The sequence below is a fragment of the Komagataella phaffii genome, chromosome 4, assembly GCF_000027005.1.
Source record: "Komagataella phaffii GS115 chromosome 4, complete sequence".
NCBI classification, from domain to species: domain Eukaryota; kingdom Fungi; phylum Ascomycota; class Pichiomycetes; order Pichiales; family Pichiaceae; genus Komagataella; species Komagataella phaffii.
In genome coordinates this window covers 1592348-1614226 of record NC_012966.1, presented here as the reverse complement: position 1 = coordinate 1614226, position 21879 = coordinate 1592348, and the positions used below count along the sequence as shown (strand labels likewise).

Here is a 21879-nt window from a genome sequence, read left to right as displayed (position 1 = left end):
GATCATCGTATATAGGACTTCGCAAAAGTTGTCGTGTGTGGGTCCAATATACTGAAATTCCACCAGTTAAACCTAACCCCAACAAAACCATCCAGCGCAGATTCGTCAATGGATAAGATCAGCTTGGGCACTGTTGTTCAGGTATGTGTAGCCAGACGAAGCAATCCCCAACTTTTCAATTCTTTGTTCAAACAACTGGTTCATGACGTTGACTCCTATGGCGAAGTGGCAGAAACTGAAGTGGTCAACGATCTTCTTAATCGGATAGACCAAAATGACAATTCCAGCGACCTCAAACTTAACTATCTGGTAGAATTATTAGTAGAAGGAGATAGCGTCAATAGTCAGAATGGAGAGACCGAAAATGACTCGGATATAGGATTGATTACTATGCCCAAGCTGTTTGCTAAATATTTGCCGTTGTTGAGGCTGAACGATCAGTACATTGTAGTCAATAAGATCAGTAAATCGATCAACAAAGGGAAGTTCAAAAACTTTTACCAACATGAATACTGGAGCAAGGTACTGGGTGCATTGAATGTATACAGCAAGTATTTGGGCGGGATCATGGACAACCACTTTGTTGTAATAAGAGTTTATAACTCCTTTCTCAACTTGATTGATAATCTGATTGATAAATGTGATAATGGCGAAGATAAGAAACAGTTTGAAATAGTGAAGGATATATTGGATGGCATCCAGGATTGTATTAGTGAACGTCAAGGTTTTGAAATGATTCGAAACCAGGTTCGAGCGATTACGAAGAGATTCACAGCTAAATTTACAGGTAGAAAAGAAATAAAGAAGACTAGGGTCAATACGTTGAGAATGGTCAGACTGAAAAAGCTAATGTGGCTGGACTATCAAGTTGTTACTAACTATGCATGCCTGAAAACTTTGGATCAAATGGTTCAGTTTTTGAATGGATTTACCAAGATACTGAACGTTTCAGAAAACGATCTTAGAAACGTTAAAGTTAGCAGCAGTATTTTGTATGAGCTTTTGAGTGGTTGCTTTGAGAGCATTGACATGCTCACTCCGGACAAAGAAATGGAAAAGCTGGCACATGATGTCTGGTACCATTTTATCGTTGTTAAGGTGCCTTTACTGGTGCAGAAAGTGTTCCAGTTTAACCAAGAAACACTTTGGACCATTATGAACTCATTTGAGACCACTTCTCTTCTTGTGAAAGATCATTTCGTGGTTTCATGTGCGGCCATGGATCTCATTAAAGCTGAAAAACTCAGCAGCTCTCAGTTAGAGATATTGAATGATAAACATGACCTGTCTTTCATACTAGAAACGCTCAGCAATACCAACCCTGAGTTTGTATCGGTGGAAGAATGTGAAATCTTAGTGAATTTAGAGAGAAGCTTTCCCTCATATGAGCACCATCGTAATTATGAATGCAAGTTACAATTTCTGAATGAGTTTGGCATGCTATTGGAAAAGTTCATATCGTCTAATGATACCTCCAGATTAAATCGTCTGTTAATCAGCTGTTTGGGTAATGAACGTGTGATGGAGTCGTTTTTACTTTACCATTCCCCATACATTGTTTTAAGAAAACTTGTCACGTATGCTAGTAAATGGGACATAGATTCTTTATCTTTCAACAGCAACAATACCAATACTAACGATAGCACCACAATAGACGCGGACTACGCTAATAGCATTATGGATGATGACGATAATTTACAGTACTTCTATTTTGAGTTCAACATTCTGCTGCTAGCCATGACCTATATATACCAACATTTTAACCTAAAAATGAATCATGTTGTGTCTTCCATAAAAGGGGCAAACAGACCAGACACAGTTTCGTTTGTCCTAAAGTTTATTTCGTCTCTACAACCAAATTATGCTAAAGTGTCTTACGATGATGATTTGATTAACGAATGGGTTAACTGTCTATTCTTGAGAAACCCACCTTCGGGGCACGCTGAAACCGGAATTTCGGACAGTTTGATCAAACGTACAAGCATTGCTCGTATGTTAAGAATTTGTCCTCAAATTCTCAAAGAAAGCATCACATGTGTACATTACAAATTGATCAACTTTGATGATCACATCAACAACGCTTTAGAGCTCATAGTACAACCGTTTCTCATCTTAACAATACTTCCATTCTTAGCTAACAGCAAGGAAATTCAAATCCGTTTGTCCCGGCTGGAGCATACCAAGGAACAGGGATTGTTAAAAGACACTTACCACACCCTCCTGAAGATTTTATCATTTCTTATTGACGAGAAAAACTCGAACGATGGAAACGAAGGAAAGATCATGCATAAAGTGATATTTGGCATTGTCTCAAATGATGTCTATCAGATGATTGCCTATATACACGATAAGGTTGAACTTCGGGAGGACAAAGTTATCCAAGAGTTTATGGAACGGCACCGTCAAGTGAAAACAATTGAGTCGAATTTTGCAACAAACAAAGGTACACCTTTTGAAATTGTAGACCAAAATCTTTCACAACTCATAACCTGGTCTCAAAACAAAGATGCACAAGCAGGTGGGTTTTGTTTACATCAATGCATCATCAGAGTGATCAACTCAGCATTAGAGGAGAGTATTAGTTACCCAGAAACTTCGAACATTACCCAAATGAAAAAAGAACTATTAGGACTTGTTACCGAGCTTGTAGTTGGCAGATAGATAGAATAGATAGTTTCACTTAGGGGAAATAAAGGGTACTGTACCTCCCTTGATCCGACGTCATCCTGTGAGTCTCATCCAGTAGTTTTCTTCCAGGCGCCAAAAAAAAGGTGTCCTGAGAATGCATGAGGGAAAAAAAAAAAAAAAAAAAAAAAAAAAGTGAATATACCACGCAAAATTGGAGTTCCAGATGCGAAACAGTTCATATAACACTTCGAAAAGCCACAATTTTGCCCCATCATTTTGGCAGGCATAATGAATCTACCAATTCAAATTACATTTTTCAGCTAACGGATCTGCTTATTCGAATACACGTTTCGTCTGTGAAGAAAACTACTGTCTCCGGTATCAATTCCCAAAACTCCGACGGAGTTTTCGTTTATTGATTACGCAACAATTCTCAATGACATTGTAAACGCGCGGGATTGGTCAAATTTCCGAAATGCGGGAAAGGAACTTCATGCATCTACGTGGGCTCCGAAAAAAGCAGATCAAAAACCAGGGCAATGATTTTCTTGTGAGAAAACACTTCCACCTAAGATCCGATCCCTCCATGATGATAGCTACACCACCAGTGGTCACTAAGATCGTTAACAAAAATGGTAAAAGCGAATCAGATCATCCAAAGCCGCGGAAACTCAAATCGTGTACCAGATGTCGAAAACATAAAATCAAGTGTGACTTCCAGGAGAGGAAACCGAATGCCTGCTCTATGTGCTCTAGGAAAAATGTGCAGTGTGAATTAGAGATTATCATACCCATGAAAAGGAGCAATCTGATAAAGAATCTGAACAAGGAAGTTGGTGAACTGAAAGCTCAGATCAATAGTTTGGTCGCTCTCAACGTTGACCATAAGTATAAACTCCCTAACGGAACCTCTTCCATGAACTATTACCAGCTGGTAGAGATGCTTGGCTGGTTTCGGAAAAGTTTCTATTATTTCATGGTTCCCCTCCATTTGTTTGGTGTGTCTCTAACTGATAACGTATACAATGAAGACTATTTGTTATTTCTAACCATATATGTTTTAAGCGGAGACCTACGAGCTCAGTGTGCCATAAGGGAAGCTCTCCGAGATAAGAGTCGGCGTTGTGTTTATACGCACATAAAAGCGCAAGATAATATACCGCTAGTGGTTTGCTTATTGCTGTCATTGGTAGATCTCAAATGGTTGGACAGGATCAACGAAACAGACAACACCAGCAATAGTAATCTTGTGGGTTATTTCAAAGCGTTTTTTTTTAACCTTCGTTTCAGGTCTAGTATGAACCCACTGGACACTCAACTGGAATACTCTTCTAACGACGATCCAGTGTTTCAGTTTCACCTACGCTATTACCATCTAACATCCAAAATGCAAGACTCTAAATCTAGCTTGGTGTTTGAATATGCGCTAGACGATCTTCAATCTTCCAGTTTGCTGAATCTGATGGATAATGGCATTGAAAAGACGAGTCACTATATCATTCTTCTGACAGACTACCTCAAGGCGGCTCTATTGTCAAATCGCAAAGAAACGTCCCTATCCTACGATCATATGAAGCTGTTTGTACATCTACTCATTGATCTAATGGAGAAACTTTGTTCTGTTTGGAAACTACTGGGAATTCCAGATACATACCCTGATCCATTTCTCCTTAAACCGTGGCTGCTTGTCGAATACAGCAAACTGGTTTGCTCACTATTCGTGAAGTACTGTCATCACCCGTTATTCATCAGTGTTCAGAAACAGCTTAAGCTGGAATTATCTTTATTATTTTTCCAGAATGCCGAACTGCTACGATTAGTTGATGACTCCAAATATACCCACAAACTAAGCAAATATGTCCATTATTGGAATTCCAACCTGTCCGCAATCTTAGGTCAACTTTTTTTTGACTTCTCTAGTTTCTCAAGGTGGTTTTATGCCACAGAGACCGAATTTGATCCTTTCAACATTATTGATAGCCAATGCTTTGCGTTAGATGAAGCTATTCACAGTAATTTCAAGTATTCGACGGCTGCTGAGTTGGATGTGAAGCTGAAACAGCTACAAGTTTCTAAGGCTGAACTTGAGGAGATATCCCGCGGTTTTACGTTGACTCTTGCTAAAAGCCCCATTGCTTCACCTCAACTTCAAGTTAATGAAACTATTGCTGGCTCTTTTAGTACATTTATGAACTTGACCGATGAACAAGTCAAGTACATTGATCCCCTGCATATGTCTCACTTAGCCTTAGATCCATTCACTAAAACGGCCCAGTTGAGTAGGGTATAACATGACTACAGAATTGGGCCGGATGAGGTTTGATGAAGAACAAGGTGACTTAATGATGATGGGGGAAATAGTATGACTAGCCCTTACTGGAATCTTTGGTTTCAGCAGGTAACAGTGCCATTTAGGGAGCCAACAATTGTGTAACTTTCTTAGATTTAAAATTTTTGGATAATTGAGGCTAGTCAGTTGTGGAAGATTCCGAGCATATCCTTGAAAGTCACAATGGGACAAAATGGACTACACTGATTTTATCTAGCACGAAATTCTGGGTTTGTCTCAAATTAACTAGGTTTTGAATCTCAAAAGTTCAGTTACTATGTCTTTTGGATAGTTCCTTAATGATATGACATTACTTCTACCTGAACTTTTACAGCCAGTCACCATATCAAAATGGTACTTCTCAAAGTAAAGTTGGAGCTAATAGTACTACAAGATAGTTCTACAGGCTACGAACTTAACGGTTGCTCGTATGGCACAGTGGTAGCGCGCCAGATTGCAAATCTGTTGGTCCCCAGTTCGAACCTGGGTGCGAGCTTTTTTTTTTGATTTTTGGCCTAAGTCCAAGAGTTTGTAAGTCTTCATTCAATATTTGCTTTGAAATACTTTGTCTTTTACTATCTACTATTTACACGTAAAAATGAGTACTTTAGACTGCAGAAGTCTCCTCTGGAGGAGGGGGAGGTGCACTCTTTGGCCCAAGCTCAACATCAATGTATTTTTTGAAAGCCTCATTCTTTTCTTCGAATGGCCGCTTACCCAACAGTCTAATCACTGTCGTGCCTTGTTATCACCTCTTTTTGCAAAAGCTCCTTTGCAACCAGATCAACCTCGTGTAGCTTCTCAGTTAGCAACTTTTTACATCTTTCATGAGCATAGTTGATCATGGATCGAAGCTCGTCATCAATTTGCTCAGCTGTATATTCACTGAAGGGTTTGTGTACTTGAAATCCATTTGAATTATTATTCGACTCGAAAGTGATAGTTCCCAACTTCTTAGACATACCCAGCCTCTTGATCATTTGAGTAGCCATATTTGTTACCTTGCTAAAGTCATCTGAGCCTCCAGTTGTCACAGACGGAAAATGTAATTCTTCCGATACCCTTCCTCCCAGAGCCATGATCATCCGGTGCAATAGTTGTATCTCTGTGATCAAAAATTGATCTGGTGGAAGATATTGGGCATATCCCAAAGCACCCTGACCTCTAGGAATAATAGAGACTTTCAGCAACGGGTCTGCGTGTTCCAAGTACCATCCGCAGATGGCATGCCCGGCTTCATGGTAAGCCACAGTCTTCTTTTCTTCAGGGGAAAGAATTCGGGACTTTCTTTCCAAACCAGCAATAACTCTTTCAATCGCCATTTCGAAATGTTTGAATGCCACGGAGTCAGAATCTGTTCGGGCAGCGATTAATGCTGCTTCATTACAACAGTTGGCGATATCAGCACCAGCAAACCCAGGGGTCAAAGCAGCTAGTTTACCGGCAAACTCATCAGTTAAAGCTTCTGCCAGCTTAATATGGCGCAAGTGGACTTTATAAATATCTTTCCTTCCTTCAATATCAGGTCTATCAATGCTGATATGCCTATCAAAACGACCGGGTCTCAACAGAGCTTTATCCAAAACATCAGCTCTGTTTGTACCAGCCAAGACAACAACATGGTCAGAACTATCAAAACCATCCATCTCGACTAGTAGCTGATTTAAAGTTGCCTCTTTTTCATCGTTACCTCCCATGGAACCACTCTTACTACGTTCTCGACCGATCGCATCAATTTCATCAACGAATATGATAGATGGCGCCATCTTTCTAGCTTGCTGAAATAAATCACGAACTCGGGAAGCTCCAACACCCACAAACATTTCCACAAACTCAGAACCCGAAACAGACAAAAATGGAACTCCAGCTTCGCCAGCAGTTGCCTTCGCTAGCAATGTCTTACCAGTACCTGGAGGACCAGAAAGAATTGCACCTCTTGGAATTTTTGCTCCTAGTTTCTCATATTTCTTAGGATTCTTCAGGAACTGAACGAATTCCATAATTTCTTCTTTAGCTTCATCGCAACCCGCCACGTCTTTAAATTTCACTTTGATGTCTTTCTCTTGATTAAAAAGCTTAGCCTTAGATTTTCCTACATTGAAAATGCCTCCACCTGGGCCACCAGGACCACCCTTTCCGGCTTTCATTTTGAAAGTTAGCCAGTATAGACCCCCCAGAAGAAGGGCAGTTGGTACGAAAGGAAGAATATAACTTAGAATTCCGGTCCTTTCAATATACTGTACTGGGATTCTCTCATCCAATGGAATATTCAATTTGTCCTGGATTGTTTCTAACTGCTCCTCAAAGTACTCAACAGATCCAATAGAAAAGCCTACAACTTGTTTGCCAAAAACATTCAAAGTGTTTGAGTTCATACCGATAGAGTGAGCACTGCCGGAGGTGACTAGCTCGGCTTCGACAAAATTACGATTTATCACATACAGCTTCTTTACTAATCCTTTCTCCAAGTACTTGGTTTTGAAGTCTTGAAAAGTGAGCTGATTAGAGGTGTCTGTGGGACTCATCAAACTCATTGTTAAAGTCAACAAAAAGGACAAAATCATTGTATTTCTAAATTCTTTAGTCTTCACATATTCAGTAAAACTGAAATTTGACTTGCCACCATCCTTCTTATTTTTGTCATCCTTCTTATGTTTGTTGTTAGATTCCTGATCTTGTAAAGTCAACTTTGAGGATTGAAATTGTGCAAGTCTCTGAACAGAGAATGGTCGAAGCAAAATCCTCAAATGAAAATTTGAACTTGGGCTGTTCATAAGTTTCAATGAAGGTAAGCCTGACCTAGCCAGGTGTCTGATCGGTGGACCAAACGAAACAAAACGGAGTTTGGACTTGAACATTACCTTGCCACTGGAAAGAAGAATCAACGATTTTGGGAAGCGAGGGTGAGATGGGCAATTTTTTTCTCTCTAGGGGAAGGCCTCGATTAGAAGGATTCACAACTAGCGTTGCATAATTTTACTTACATATATTTTCATCCTTCATTGGGGCTACTTTGCTACGGTTAACGTAATTCATGACCTTTACACTGAAGAGTGTCCTATAAGCAATAAACATAGTGCGCACGGTGAAATTCAAACGCCTGCTCTACAAAGTTTTTCACTATCTCTCGCCACATGCTTCATTATTAGAACGTTTCCTCATCCAACATAGATATATCTTCCTTTCTGGGCGTTTCCAAAACGGTTGATGGCTGTATATTTTCATCATTTTCATCATTATCGTCTGGAATTTTGAAGCCTTCCTCGGTGCTATACAATATCTCCTGGACTTGTTTCAACAGAGATGTGACATCGATATTGTCTGTCCCAGAGGTGCCCTTGGAATTCAGTATATCCATCGAAGATTGGGCAAGGATCTCTATTTCTCTGAGCTTGTTGAAGTAAAAATTTCGCTCAGATTCTAATCCTTCATTGACTATCTGATATTCCTCTAGCTCCTCTGATAGTGAGGCGACTTGAGACTTAAGGTCATACACTTCTTTATTGATACCGGATGTTGAACTTGAATTAGTTCCTCTTAATCTTGGGTTATGTAAATTTGAGGATTTCTTTCTATTAGGGTCTGTTGAGGGTAATGCATTTCGTGGTTCAATCTTCTTGGTCGTCGAAACAGAGGTTCTACCGACCGTTTTCGTAGTGGGGGTGGCCGTTGATAGTCCTCTATTCATACTAGAGGAGCGACCAGCAATTGGATCATATTCGGTTTCATCTTTGTTCTCCATCCAGTATTTCTTGATCCACTGCAAGAATTCCAAATTGTCCTGAAATCGACATTTGACCAAACGGTCGACAGGAATGTTACGTGTTATTTTGTGCCGAGTGAAACCGGCCTGTAGAATCTTATAATTCTTCATGTAATCATATTCTGAACTTCCTTGAAAGTTGACTTTAGCCATTGGAAGATCATGGTAGATAGAATCAATAACCTGGCAATACGCCGCTCCCGTGCCACATTGTTCGATTTTGGTGTAATTAAGATCTAAAGTAGCATTGAGCCAACTCAAAAGCTCGGATCTGCTTTCAGGAATGACCATTGGAGACGCGACTTGAGGGGGGAAGTTTGTTTATTTGTATTTCTGAGCTTTATACGTGAGTAATATTCAAACAAAAGCTTCGCGAAGGATCTCTGATTTCTTTCCAAAGATATCTAGTATGATGAATATATGATGATAACTAGGATTAATCTATGGAATATATACAAATCCTTTTATTCGTTAATGGAGAAGACTTTTTCCTGTAACATAATCTGAAATGTTATATCCGTTGTTTAAACTGAGAATTTAGATTATATTCGGTCTCATGCATCATCCAATCTCACTCCATTGCTCCAAAGATACTATCATCGTTATCATTTTCATCGACCGGCGACGAAGATGGATCCTTAGATACAAACCGAGGAGTACCGGTGTGTAAATCATCGGCGCGGTTAGATATAGGGTCCTCTTCGTTCACCTTTTCCTCTTTGATTTTTTGTCTATTTGTATCTAGGTAACCTCCTTGAGTCACTGGCTTGGGCATATTTTCTTTATAGGCTGAACTTGAAGGTGGGTACTGTGAAATGGAGTTTGTACGCAGTTTGCTGGGAACGGATGATGGCAGAGATGAGGGCGGTGAAGTGATAGATGGAAACCCAGATTCCAAGTAGCTGGCTTTGAATCCAGGTAATTCTCGTTCCCTTTCTTTTTCTTTTTCCTTTTCTTTTTCTTCTTTGTCTGTCATACTGCACAGAATACTGGCAGCCTCTAATAGTTGTACTTGCTGATGTTTGGAAATTAGCAATTTCTTGGTGACATTCCACTCAGGAGTATGCTCCCACAAGTGTTTAGCTAGAGAGGAAATGTGCTTATAACCCTTTCCGCAGGCTTCACACTTTAGCTCTTCCTTAAGTCGCCCTGTTTCACCTTCGGATATTCTACGCACGACAAACTCTCGGGAGAGTAACGGAACCGAAGACGAAAGTTGGCCGCTACTGTTGTTACTGTTGTTGCTGTGTAAATGCTGTCCTTGAGAGTTTCCATGAGAGTGATGGTGATGATGGTGGTGAGTATGAACAGGTCCCCCTTTTCGTTGATATGTTTCCGAATTATGGCTCGTCTTTGCAGGGATAGAATATGGGGCAGTAGATACTGAGGATCGACGGTGTATGTTGGGGCCGGAGCTGGAGCTATTACCTATATTGACTGGGTCTGTTTTCTGTTGGAATGACGCCATCTTTCCCTGGTCGTGCTGACTGATGTTAACTCGTGTTTACTCGTGTTGACCTTATATCTGTCCAACGATGTTCTAATTTTTTTTTTTTTTGAAAACTTGTGCCGGATTACCCGGCTGGTAAGCTTGCGTGTGTCAAAAAACTAACGCTTACTTAATCAACCCAATACAACATCTTCAATGATCTATACCTCTAGCTTGAACAACATGGAGATTTAGGTGATGACAGCTTTGCATGGTCTTAGCAGAAGCTGACCATCCCAACTCAATTCTGACTTCATGATTTTGAGAAAGGTCATGCCTCAACTATGCCATCTCTATCTCATTTGACGCTGCGCTTAGTTCCATGTAGGAGAAATTCCTCTCGGTTAAATCTTCAGCTAGAGGGGCATATTAGAAAAAAAACCACGGTGAACCTTATTGTCTTTCAACAGTTGCACACTTGACAATTGTCTCTTTTGCCTGAAAGCAGGTTGGTTGTCTCTAAGAACAAAGAGGATTTAGTGAATTTCTTACCCAATAGCATTGGCTGGTACACGATGAAAATGAAGCTCTTTTGTTGTCGTTTGTAAGTTACATGATTTCACTTCTTACGATGACGGTGTTGAGAATAAGGATAAGAAATGATATCATTCGCAATGACTACGATATTGTGCGCACATCTTTGTCTCTTTGAGTAATGAATGCAACGAGAAGGCACTTTACTCATCGTATATTAAACCGAATAATTTATCTGTGTAAAAAGTGCATTGAGATTGTTAGCGTCACTAATTCAATGTTTCCAGCAACACATACATCGACTAAATCGTGGAAATTTGTTATCTCGTGGTCTCTACTTCCAGACCATTTTGTGTTATTACCGCCTAAGTAGTGTTTTGGCTCGTGTCACTTGAGCTTATCCCCTCTCCCTCTATGTGGTCTACTATGAGGTCAAGAATATAGCTCTTTCCAGAAGTTGAATCTTCCTGTGAAGTGTCATTCTGTTCAACGAAAAAGGGTACTTGTAATCGTGATAACTCAACTTCAATTTCTTGCGAAAACTTACACTGTCTCTTGTGGATTTCAATATCAAATTTACGTAGCTTGAAGTAGATTTGCTTTTCATCGCTCTCCAACTTCGTCCTTAAGTCAGAATGGTAGAGAGTTCTATCCCGGTAGCACAGTTTTTCAAACTCTTTTTGCTTCTTTAAGAGCTTCCGCAAACGGTCTCGTTTTACGCCATTTAGCAGGATGTTCTTCCGAAGAAAGCGCTCAGCATTTACTTTGCTACTACACAAGTCAAAAAACTCAGGTATGGGTCTATTTTCTAGTACCAAATCAACCACCTTGACTATCGTATCTTGATGCAATTGAATATGGTGTACCAAATTTGAAAGCGACGTGCATGCAGCTAAATTCTTTGGGTTTTTTAATTCTTGAAACTTCGCTTTCAATTCTGGGGTATACCCTTTCTTATGGCTCAGATAAACTGTTTGGATTTTGTTGAAAGTTTCCTGTTCCATAACATTCATGCGGCTCCGGTAGATAAGAATACCAGCACTTGCTTGGGACACTTGAGGTTATATTTTCTGCTCGAACTAGAAGTGGCTGGTTGATCCTTCTGCTCTCCACCATTAACCTGGTTCGCGATAGTTATCTTTTGTTGTTTTTTTGAACCAGCTTGCCATTTCTCTCAGTATAAACAATGCAAGCAATCACTCAATTATCCAGAACAACGTTCGTTGGCAGTATTTCACGTACCCGGCTATTCACGACACTTTCTCCCATATATGCCGTTGCTTCAGGAAAGAAGGGAATTGCACAATCAGCTAAGGCATCGGCGTCCGCAAAGAAAACAAAACAAACGAAAGAGAAACCCCTTAGCTTGCTTCAACAAAAGAGATTGGAAAAACCCAAACTTCCAGTTACTAGTTACGCCCTATTTTTGAAAGACCGATTTGCTGCTGCCAAGAGTAATTCTAGTGAAAAGCTTGATCTTGTTGGCCTCAGCAAAAAGTTCTCCGAGGAATGGCGATCAATCGATGATGCTACCAAGAGTAAGTACAAAGCCCAGTATGACGCCAATTTAAAAGAGTATGAAACAGCCAAAGAGGCATTTTACAAAAAATATCCCAAAAGACCCGCTTCCAAGTATGCCCAGTTTGTCAAAGAAGGCTTTGAAGATGCTTATCTACAGACAGGCAGTGCCACTGACGCAATCAAAGAGCTCGCTCGCAGATGGAAGAACTCTCGTTGAATGATTCATTTGTGTAATCTTAGCTGATAAATAGAAGACGGTATCACCGCAATAAACTCTTCTTCTTTCCAGATATCTTATTGCCTACGACAAATTTTGACACAGTTGTTTCTTCAAAGGGAAAACTGAAAACGTTAATCGTGTTTTTCTTGCAATTGAGTTACTTCATCCTGATTATGTAGTCATCACCACTCTGTGTTACGTAACGTACCCAGGGGTACGACTTATATTGAAGTTTCGGCTCATTGATACGAAGATAGCGGACCTGAAGCCCTGATGTTGTAAAATAGGGAATCTGAAAGTTGACTTTTATAGGTTTTTTTGTAATTTTCTTAAGCTGGTCAACATTCTCCTGAAGCTTGACTGAAGGAAGGTTTAACTCAGCTATCATCGAATAATCTTTACCCCCTGGAATAGATTTAAATCGCCAGAGAATAGCAGACTTTTCAGGCACATATTTGATCTTACACTTTGAAGTAGTGGCCGAGGTTTGAAATGAGGGGGAATCAATGTCATCGGGACAAGGAATTAGCAATTCCAAATTAGTGCATGTGAGGCGACGTTTGAAGTTAGTTTTCAGACGCACGAACAATTCCAGTCTTGTGTTCGAATGATTCTGTAGCTTATAATCCACAAGTATTAGTGGTACAAGATTGGGAGGAGACAGAATGCGGTAGGTCATGAGCTCAAACTCCCCATCAGGTGGAATAAACGTTATAATCTTATCATTTTCAAATTTTGCTAACCGGACACATTGATGAAATTTTATATCCTCCAACCCAAAGTCATTAGTTACGTTGTCAGGACCGCCATTAAGACGGTCTAACCCAGCATTCAAAAACTTTTCGTTGATGCCTAATCTCAGGTCAGGCATTCCAGATAATTGTGACCGTATCTTGATCTTTCCCAATATCTCGCTGGTAATCACTTGACCAGTGGTCGTCAGTGTCATATTGATGGCTTCTACCACATCCAGGAATGCCTCATTTTTTTTATAGGAAATTCCTTCACTTCTCCAGCTGATACTGTTGGTCAGGGCCATGGGGACTTTGACTTTTTGATCGTTGTCTAGTGCCTTGATAGGGTTGATCAATTCCTCCAGCTTGAAATGTTTCACTTTGATATACTGTTTGAGCATTTGAACATCAGAAATTTGTGGCGTTCCAAAGTCAACCATCTCGTCCAGCAACTCGTAAATAATGCTGAAATTGTCTCGTATACTCTCCTCGACCAACCGCTTGACGTAACTTTCAAGAACCTCTATTAGACGCCTCAAAAAAACCATTATCGAATATATATTGACATTGCCCCGAGCAAGTGCCAATACGTACAAATCATTGTGGATCAAGTAGGCATAACTGACACCTCTATCCTGGAAAACAGGTTTAGTGTTATACTCATCCGAAGAGCCTTGAAGTACTAAAAGAGGGAACCGTTCCAGTGCAGTTACAGGTATGTCCCCCTTGTAGTCTTTGGTGAGCAAGGGTTTGCCCTTAATATCTAAAAAATGGATTGAAGAGGCCATCGGGGATTATTCTGAAAATAGAGTCGAAACTGAGGTGAAAGCCAATATTCGCTAGAGATACAGAATGCGCGAAAGATGTTGTCGCAATCCGTCTTCTGAGAGAAAAAGTTCTCAATCGAATTTACATCGCCTGATCTTCTTTCCGTCTGCAGTGTATAATTTGGAAAACTTCCGCATGTCGTAAGGAAAAGATTATGCAGGAAGCTCTTAGCTCGTTTTATTCTTGTGGAATGTAATAAGACAAGATGGAGAAAAACTGTTACTAATTATCTGAGCATCGCACCGCATACTTACCAGCCCTGCAGCCGATCTTTTCCTAAGACTTGTCCAACCAGGAATAGAGAGCAGGTTGTGTAAAGTGTCCAGTCTATGATAGCCTTTCTGATCTCCCAAGGTTCGACCAAAGTGGGTTAATGGGATTAATGAGATCAGCCGATTCAACCGCAAGTTGAGCGTTACTCATAAAGGTTTTTCATTCAAGAACTTCTCTGCATCAGGTGTGTATTCCGGGTGTTTCATCTTAACACGTACAGCATTACTGTTTCAGAAATAAAAAAAAAACCGAGGGCTCTCTGATCATCATGTGGACTCCACCAAACGAGATTGGCAAAGTCACTTTTAGAGTTTCAACAAACGAGAGCAACTCGCAGCCTATTTAGGGCTCTAAGCGTCTCTCATAATAACTACACCAAACGACGAACAATTTGTGAAAAAAAACTTTACAGTGCAGTAATTCAACGGTAGGTTTGTTGTGTCTGTGCAGAAAACAGATATTACAAATAGCGAGGAACATGCCAAATACGTATATGTCAGGGGGTTGATAGAAATGCAATAAGAAAGACGTAAGTTTTCTGGTCCATACGGACGCTAGCCTTCGAAGCGTCCTATTGGATTCGAATGTTCCTGTAGTGCTTTGATTACCGTAAGTGAACCCTCCATTATTTGGAAAAACCCTTGTTCCATGCAGAAGGGTTAAAAAATGACCCTAATTCCGGTTTTTTGTTTTTGCACATCATCTAATTTCTGGTATACATCCATGCTACTGCCACAATAATTCGTTAATGCATCATGCAGCTGCGAGGAACAACAGTGAAATTTTCGGCCTAATTAATGATGCTTCTCACGACAACACAAATGCTGCATCCGGATTTCTTCTCTCCTTAATATAAAAAGAGACTTATTCTCAATTTTTTTGAAATGTCAACCCATGACCACGGTATCTTTCCAGAAGATAATGGTGTTCCCACGGATCGCTATTCAGGATATCTTGAATTATGATACTCCTAATTGCATCGTGCCTATGTCAGGTTCCTCTTCTGCAAGCAACAGTATAGACACAGGCACAGAAAGTGTAAGCACCGAAGGGGAACCGGGAGGCTCTCCTGATGGCATGGAAGGCGAAAAGGAAAGTAATACGGATCCAGAAGGAGCAGAGCAGCTCGACCCGTCTTCCCAGTATAGATATTCATTTGAAGTGAGTCTTCCATACTTTTCCAAGCTAGTTTTGGCCCGCAAATGTCACCAGCTCTCTAAACACACAGCAAACACAAAATTTAGCAATAAGATTAGTTCTCAGAACGGCAAGAGAGGACGTCCATACTCTCTGTTGATCAATGCTCGGCTCATGGTCTACAGTGATCTTCAATCCATTCTTTCATCGCTTCATAAATCGCTCTACGACATTCATGAATACGATATGAGAAATATTCCTGCAGTATGTAAATCACCATCTTCACCGGCACCCACGGAGCAAGACCAGCTACTAGAAAGCATATCCAGGCTACTGGGTTGTTCGTCGAGCCTGTTTGATTCACATGTGGTTGCTAACACCAACTTCAGGGCTTTGAAGTATGACTGCAAAAATAACAGCATGTCATTTCTGCAATATATGGACAAGATTGTACAATCTGAAAAATACAAATTTGTGAAAACCATCCGGGATTACAATGGCAAGCTAGTCAAGCTGGAGATTATCGATAAGCCTAATTTCCACAGTAACTTAAAGAATATGGAATGGCTCAAAGAACATGCATGCTTTCCACGATACAAGGCAAATATGAAGATACATGTAATGCTACATGAAGACACGCAAGATTCGAACAGTTGCGCTAGCGACGACAGTGAGATTCTTTTTTACAACGAACCGCGTCTGTTTTTACACGACCTTATTTACAACAACTACGGAATTTCCAAGGAGGACGTTCCAGACTTACTGAGAGGCTCAGTATCACATCTTCGTTTACGTCTTGGATACTGGGCTGATAAAAGAGTGTTAATTAATCGAGAAAATTTTACGGAACATCTCTCCTCATTTTTGCATCATGACTATTAAAGTAGTTTCTCTTAATCAAAAGCGTGCATGTAGAATCAATTAATGATATCAACGATCTGTTGCTGTAGATGCTAGAAAATCTCGGCAGTCCACTTCCGAATGCAGGTAAGCGTAAATAAATCAAAAATATTATTTACTCGCCACACCATTTTTCCTCCGCCCTAGAACCATAAGTTCTCCTGGATTGTCTCGATTGAGGATCCAGGAGCCTTCTAGTTCTTTTATGAGGCACTTTCTTATCTGGCTGAAGCCTCCAGTACTGTGCATGCCACGGCCAGTAATAAGCCGCAAAGGTTCCATATGTTGAACTGGTCCCGTGTGTTTGTAGCGCACGCCATCCCATTCGCGAAGCTTTATCTCCTCGCTCCACCATCGGCTGAGCGCAGTCATGGTTGCATCCCTGGCCATTGGTACAGTTAAACCATGAAGGTCTAGAGTCTGACTTACTACCTGCGTCCTCTGTGCCACCAACTGTTGTTGCAGCTGTTCTCTATGCAAGCGCAATTGCTTCTTGGCGTGTCTATATTCTGAATTGTAGTGGTCACGAACACGAGAATCCTTGGCGGTGGAAACCCGCCCCGCCAGCGCCGCACAATGTTTCTGTAAGGTGATCCTCTCGCTGTTTTGATTCAGCAGTCTCGTAGTCGCATTCGCATCAGTTGCCCCGGAACTCTGATGTGCAGCTTTAGCGTAATGCAACGATGAAGCTGCATTTCTCTCGTCAGTGGCAACCATTTGCCCCATATTAAAACTTGAAAGTGGGGCAGTTGAAAACTCTGTACTCGCAGACGTATCAATCTGGTCCATCTCCTTAACGATAGCGTGAAGTGCAATTAGTATCTTGACAAGTTCAGGCGCAAGTCGTTGCAACAAGAGCCTCAACATAGTGTCGTCAATCAAATACAGCTCTGAATGAAACTGGCGATAAAGTTCCACTATTGCCAGAGTATTGGAGTAGGTGGACTCAGAGGAGGAAGAACCTCCTGCTAGCAGCAATTGCCGAAGACTCAGATCCACACTTCCATGTTCCTTGGCAACCACCTGTGAAACCTGTTTCTGGGAACTGCCTAGGAGTTCGACCAAAAAGTTTACTGTCTCAGTCCGCTTCTCCCACACATTTGTAGTTGTTAGGACTGTCCGCACAAATTGCCAAAGAGGATGTTGCTTCATCGTAGCTTCAGCTTCAGCAACAATCTTCAGTCGTTCAATGTCTTCAGTATTACAGTGTACCAAATACTCCAGTGCGCTCTCAAGTTCACGATGATTATGGTACACCATCTGTAGAACACTTAGTGGTACATGCTCAAACATCTCGTAAAGCTGCAAAATAGCTTTCTCATTGGTATGGATAGGTGTGCGGGGTGATTTAATGGAAGAATTCGAAATACTCTTATTTCTTCCATCCGATGTTGGTTCCAACAGGTACTCCAGTGCTGACTGAACATCGCCATTTCTTTCTTCTAAGACTGTATATATACGGGAAAGTGGAACGTCAGGTAGCAGCTGGGATATTTGATCTACACCAACATCCATACCTTCCTGTTTCTAATACCAAATTTTAGTCCCACTACTGACTGTCCTAAAAGATATATGAAGACAAAAAGTCGTGTAAAAACCTAAGCAGAATAGTCGTGTACGCATGATTTATTATCTGGCGATGTCATACTCTGTTAGTTTGCTTCGTTTGCCGTACCGTACCACCCACGAATCGACTCATAGAATTATCCTAATGGACTCATTGAAAGGGTTAGACCGTACGCAAGTGGTTCGTCTCCTTGAGCAGAGTCTAAAGGATCTTGGATATGACTCATTAAGCAAGAGGTTACAACAAGAGAGTTCCATCCCTCTGAATGACATAGAAGTGGATGACTTCCTCGCGCTACTGGCCGAACACGAATTTTGCGCCGCAGAGAAGGCGGCAGGTTGCTTAAAGCTAGATCCAAGTGATTTTTTAAAGGTCTCTTTTCTTTTGAAAAAATGTTACTTTTTCAGTTTAATTGATAATGGACAAAGGGACGAGGCTCTTAATTTATTACGTACTGAGATCAGCCCGTTGCAGAACAAATTAGGTTGGATCGAAGGTGAACTCAGAGATATGGCATTGGTCTTACAAAAGGAAGCCTCACAAGATGCGGCGTCCACTCTTGATGTTAGATGGCCTTCTATTGATGAAATTATACAAGAGGTATCCCGGATGGTGGATCCTGGCAGACTGTTTCCTCCTGGAAGACTTGTACAGCTTATCAAACAAGCAGAATTGCACCAACAAGCAGTGGCGCCTTTGGGTGAAGTCAGTGTAATTGAAGGTGCGGATGGCACCAATACAGATGAAAAGGTGGGAAAGAAGCCAACCATTAACGCATACCCGATCCTACAAGATTACTGTAACCACAAGCTACATTATCAGTGCAGCTACGTTCTTGATGATCATAAGGATGAAGTCTGGTTTGTTCGTTTCAGTCATTCGGGCCACTATCTTTGTTCGACATCTTCCGACCAAACGGTTCTAGTATACAAGGTTGGGGCACCCTACAAAGTGTGCACTATTTTGAAAGGCGCAACCAAAGCCATTATGTATGCCTCCTGGAGCCCTAACGATACTAAGATCCTCACTTGTAGTCTGGATTGCCATATTCGAATCTATAATGCAAATGATGGTGAACTTATCAATTCGATGGAATTTCCTAATCGTACTAAAGTATGGACATGTGAATGGATAGATAATTACCAGTTTGTCATAGGATCCCCAGACAAAAAGCTTATAATTTTGGATCAGGACTTTAAAACTGTGTATAGTTGGCAGGCCCAACACCGAGTCAGCGATCTTTGCATAGCTCGTGATCCTGCTCGGGTCTTGACTATATCCCATGATCATCATGTGCATATATATGACGTTGCTAGTAGGCGATTGGAACATACTATCCGGATAGGAAAGCGGTTAACATCTATTACAGTATCAAAAGATGGGTCTCACTTTCTTTTGAGCATTTCTCCTGATGAGTTACAGCTTTGGGATATGCGACGCCTTGTACTAGTGAATAAGTTTTATGGCCAGCAGCAACCGAATTACGTTATTCGATCCTGCTTTGGGGGCTTACATGATCAACTGGTTTTAAGTGGGTCAGAAGATGGGCGAGTGTACGTCTGGAATTCACAGCTTGGGAATTTAGTGACAGCTCTTGCTGGGCATCAGGGGTTGGTCAACTGTGTTGACTGGTGTAATGGCAGCTTTGCCTCAGCAGGTGATGATAAAACAGTTCGAATATGGACCACAGCTGAGTGATTTTTTAAGGATATGCATATGCACATGTGGATTATGCGTTATCATACGCGTAGGTCGGCATTACTCTCTACCTGAACTTTTTTTGACTCTACATTTAGAACAATATAAGTTGTCATAATCAATTGTACGAATCAGTCGTTTTCTGTAGCCGCTTTCAAGTATATGGTTGTCTTTGTGTTGTGGCTCGGATTTAACGTAGTATTTGTAGTTTGATAATTACTCACTTAGACTTTATTGTTTGTTCTGCATAGCTGTCCACATCTGGTTTGGCACACGACGTATTAGAAGTTATGCATGCATCTGTTTGCCCTATGATAAGGGTGACAAACATTCAAAACAAACAGATAGATGCAACGTTCTTGTTGTTTGGTTCATGCCGCCGATCCCACAAAAGATGTTTTCTCTCTATTCAGCTGTGGAGTTGAACCAGGATTGGCCCAGAATCCAAACGTGCAGAAACCTGAATAGGAATCAAATCTAGAGCACGTATGATGTTGGTGACGATATTTCCCCAAGCATTGTGTCTACTGGTTTTTTTTTCAATAATAACCTTGATTCGGAAACTTTCGAATCGGGGATACGAGAAAAATGTCTTTAAGAGGGAGTTCAGGGCAGCACGATCATAGAATAGAACATATTTGAGGAACATTTTTAGCACTTGTTACGAATCCAACAAGAGCATTTTCGTGTACAAAATCAAACCCTAAATGAATTATCTCAATTAGTATAGATTTCATCTTGAGCACTGTGTACATATAAAAGGACCTCCGCTTTACTACAATTTGCTGCGATTCGACGCAATTTCGGCTGTGTTGCCTCTTCGTGTCGAAGTTTGACTTTGACCCACAAAATTATCTAAACGACCAGACAAAGTTCAAAACAAGGTACATAGCGCATGCTCGCAGCATAGTTGCAGCTCAAACAACTCTGCACGCGTAAAAAGAAAGGAAGAAAACAGGCCACACTCATCGACATTCCGGCCAACATCCTTACATCCGACTGCTCAGCGTTAATCAAAACATTACTACATAATGTTACTCCACACTCTCCTCAATTGCGATGACAGAAGCCTACATAAGCCTTCTAATAGGAGATGGATACTTGCCTGGGGCATTGTATTTGGCAAATCGTATTCGTCAGTTTGATAATGAGAGAGATTTGGTTATCTTAGTTAGTGATATTAGTATCAAAGTGCATCGACTACTTGAACGATTTTACTCAAAAGTGGTTGTGTTACTTCCTGATAGCAAGATTGCAACCAGTCCTTACAATGCTCCTGAGCTACATTTGCTGAATAGACCAGATCTAGAGAATGTCCTTAATAAGATTCATATCTTCCATCAGACTCATTACGAGAAGTTGTTGTATGTGGACTTGGATGTGTTAATTTTAAATGATTTTAAAGGACTGTTTGACATAGAAGTTAAGGAATGGGAGTTGTATGCTGTGTCAGATATAGGCTGGCCTGATTACTTTAATTCTGGTCTAATGTTGTTCAAACCTAGCGCTAATGTTTTCAGGCATTTGTTGGCTCTTTTAACTGAAGTTCCTGGTGTTTCCTATGATGGAGGGGATCAAGGGCTGATTAACTATGTATTCCAAAACAAATGGTTGCGCACTGGTGATGACACAAAACGGTGTGGTGTATGGTACAATCTTAGTTTTGCGTTCAATATGACACTTTCCAACAACTATGAGAGTCTTCCTTCAGTACTGCGAAATCTCACAGACATCAAATTGGTTCATTTCATAGGAATTGTGAAACCATGGATGCTTAAACCATCTTTTGTGAACGACTTTCCAGATGGCAGTCTTGACAGTTTTGTTGCCCAATGGTGGGAGCAGTTTAGCTCTTTTGAGAACGGTGAGTTTCTACCTTTGGTTTTTAAGAATGTTGAAAGCGAACGTATTGAAGAAGACTCCCATGAGACGGAAGAAAAGGTGGACGAAGAAGTCTCCATTTCAGAGCCTCAGGATGAAACCACTGATTTCAAGTACCAGTTTGGCCATCATTCCTTTGAAGAACCTGCACCGGTATTAGATTATTCAACTGAGGGAGAAGCATGGAAGCTTAATGAAGAACAATTGACTAATCAGTGGGATGTTGATGCACCAGCTGAGCCGCTGCCTGTCCCTGTTGAAGAAGACGAACGCGAAGAGACGAAGGCCGAAGCTGAATTGGAGGAGCTGCTACCGGATATTGTTCAGCCTGAACCTCCAGCACCTCATGTTTTTCCCTGGGAAGCTTACAATGAAAAGCCGACACGAGTTTTCCATGATTACAGGTAAAACTTTAACTAAATATAAGGTATAAGATA

General features: G+C 40.9%; 12 protein-coding genes across 12 annotated transcripts; 6 read left to right on the top strand and 6 right to left on the bottom strand.

Moving 5' to 3' along the window:
- Nucleotides 1–108: 108 nt before the first annotated feature.
- On the top strand, nucleotides 109–2661 carry PAS_chr4_0858 (Hypothetical protein; the record flags this gene model as incomplete). The annotated part of the gene is made up of 1 exon (XM_002494261.1): nucleotides 109–2661. The coding sequence occupies one exon, from the start codon at nucleotides 109–111 to the stop codon at nucleotides 2659–2661; it is 2553 nt and encodes an 850-aa protein (XP_002494306.1).
- A 442-nt stretch (nucleotides 2662–3103) lies between these two features.
- PAS_chr4_0857 (Hypothetical protein) lies at nucleotides 3104–4918 on the top strand (the record flags this gene model as incomplete). Its single annotated transcript, XM_002494260.1, has 1 exon — nucleotides 3104–4918. The coding sequence occupies one exon, from the start codon at nucleotides 3104–3106 to the stop codon at nucleotides 4916–4918; it is 1815 nt and encodes a 604-aa protein (XP_002494305.1).
- A 764-nt stretch (nucleotides 4919–5682) lies between these two features.
- On the bottom strand, nucleotides 5683–7815 carry PAS_chr4_0856 (Component, with Yta12p, of the mitochondrial inner membrane m-AAA protease; the record flags this gene model as incomplete). Its single annotated transcript, XM_002494259.1, has 1 exon — nucleotides 5683–7815. The coding sequence occupies one exon, from the start codon at nucleotides 7813–7815 to the stop codon at nucleotides 5683–5685; it is 2133 nt and encodes a 710-aa protein (XP_002494304.1).
- A 287-nt stretch (nucleotides 7816–8102) lies between these two features.
- Nucleotides 8103–9011, bottom strand: PAS_chr4_0999 (uncharacterized protein; the record flags this gene model as incomplete). Its single annotated transcript, XM_002494258.1, has 1 exon — nucleotides 8103–9011. One exon carries the CDS (start codon nucleotides 9009–9011, stop codon nucleotides 8103–8105), a length of 909 nt encoding a protein of 302 aa, XP_002494303.1.
- A 280-nt stretch (nucleotides 9012–9291) lies between these two features.
- PAS_chr4_0855 (Hypothetical protein) lies at nucleotides 9292–10188 on the bottom strand (the record flags this gene model as incomplete). Its single annotated transcript, XM_002494257.1, has 1 exon — nucleotides 9292–10188. One exon carries the CDS (start codon nucleotides 10186–10188, stop codon nucleotides 9292–9294), a length of 897 nt encoding a protein of 298 aa, XP_002494302.1.
- An 860-nt stretch (nucleotides 10189–11048) lies between these two features.
- On the bottom strand, nucleotides 11049–11696 carry PAS_chr4_0854 (Hypothetical protein; the record flags this gene model as incomplete). The annotated part of the gene is made up of 1 exon (XM_002494256.1): nucleotides 11049–11696. The coding sequence occupies one exon, from the start codon at nucleotides 11694–11696 to the stop codon at nucleotides 11049–11051; it is 648 nt and encodes a 215-aa protein (XP_002494301.1).
- A 173-nt stretch (nucleotides 11697–11869) lies between these two features.
- Nucleotides 11870–12421, top strand: PAS_chr4_0853 (Hypothetical protein; the record flags this gene model as incomplete). Its single annotated transcript, XM_002494255.1, has 1 exon — nucleotides 11870–12421. The coding sequence occupies one exon, from the start codon at nucleotides 11870–11872 to the stop codon at nucleotides 12419–12421; it is 552 nt and encodes a 183-aa protein (XP_002494300.1).
- Nucleotides 12422–12581: 160 nt separating this feature from the next.
- PAS_chr4_0852 (Mu1-like medium subunit of the clathrin-associated protein complex (AP-1)) lies at nucleotides 12582–13946 on the bottom strand (the record flags this gene model as incomplete). Its single annotated transcript, XM_002494254.1, has 1 exon — nucleotides 12582–13946. One exon carries the CDS (start codon nucleotides 13944–13946, stop codon nucleotides 12582–12584), a length of 1365 nt encoding a protein of 454 aa, XP_002494299.1.
- Nucleotides 13947–15153: 1207 nt separating this feature from the next.
- PAS_chr4_0851 (Hypothetical protein) lies at nucleotides 15154–16278 on the top strand (the record flags this gene model as incomplete). The annotated part of the gene is made up of 1 exon (XM_002494253.1): nucleotides 15154–16278. The coding sequence occupies one exon, from the start codon at nucleotides 15154–15156 to the stop codon at nucleotides 16276–16278; it is 1125 nt and encodes a 374-aa protein (XP_002494298.1).
- A 129-nt stretch (nucleotides 16279–16407) lies between these two features.
- On the bottom strand, nucleotides 16408–17811 carry PAS_chr4_0850 (Hypothetical protein; the record flags this gene model as incomplete). Its single annotated transcript, XM_002494252.1, has 1 exon — nucleotides 16408–17811. One exon carries the CDS (start codon nucleotides 17809–17811, stop codon nucleotides 16408–16410), a length of 1404 nt encoding a protein of 467 aa, XP_002494297.1.
- Nucleotides 17812–17917: 106 nt separating this feature from the next.
- Nucleotides 17918–19561, top strand: PAS_chr4_0849 (uncharacterized protein; the record flags this gene model as incomplete). Its single annotated transcript, XM_002494251.1, has 1 exon — nucleotides 17918–19561. One exon carries the CDS (start codon nucleotides 17918–17920, stop codon nucleotides 19559–19561), a length of 1644 nt encoding a protein of 547 aa, XP_002494296.1.
- Nucleotides 19562–20620: 1059 nt separating this feature from the next.
- PAS_chr4_0847 (Self-glucosylating initiator of glycogen synthesis, also glucosylates n-dodecyl-beta-D-maltoside) lies at nucleotides 20621–21850 on the top strand (the record flags this gene model as incomplete). The annotated part of the gene is made up of 1 exon (XM_002494250.1): nucleotides 20621–21850. One exon carries the CDS (start codon nucleotides 20621–20623, stop codon nucleotides 21848–21850), a length of 1230 nt encoding a protein of 409 aa, XP_002494295.1.
- Between the last annotated feature and the right edge of the window lie 29 nt (nucleotides 21851–21879).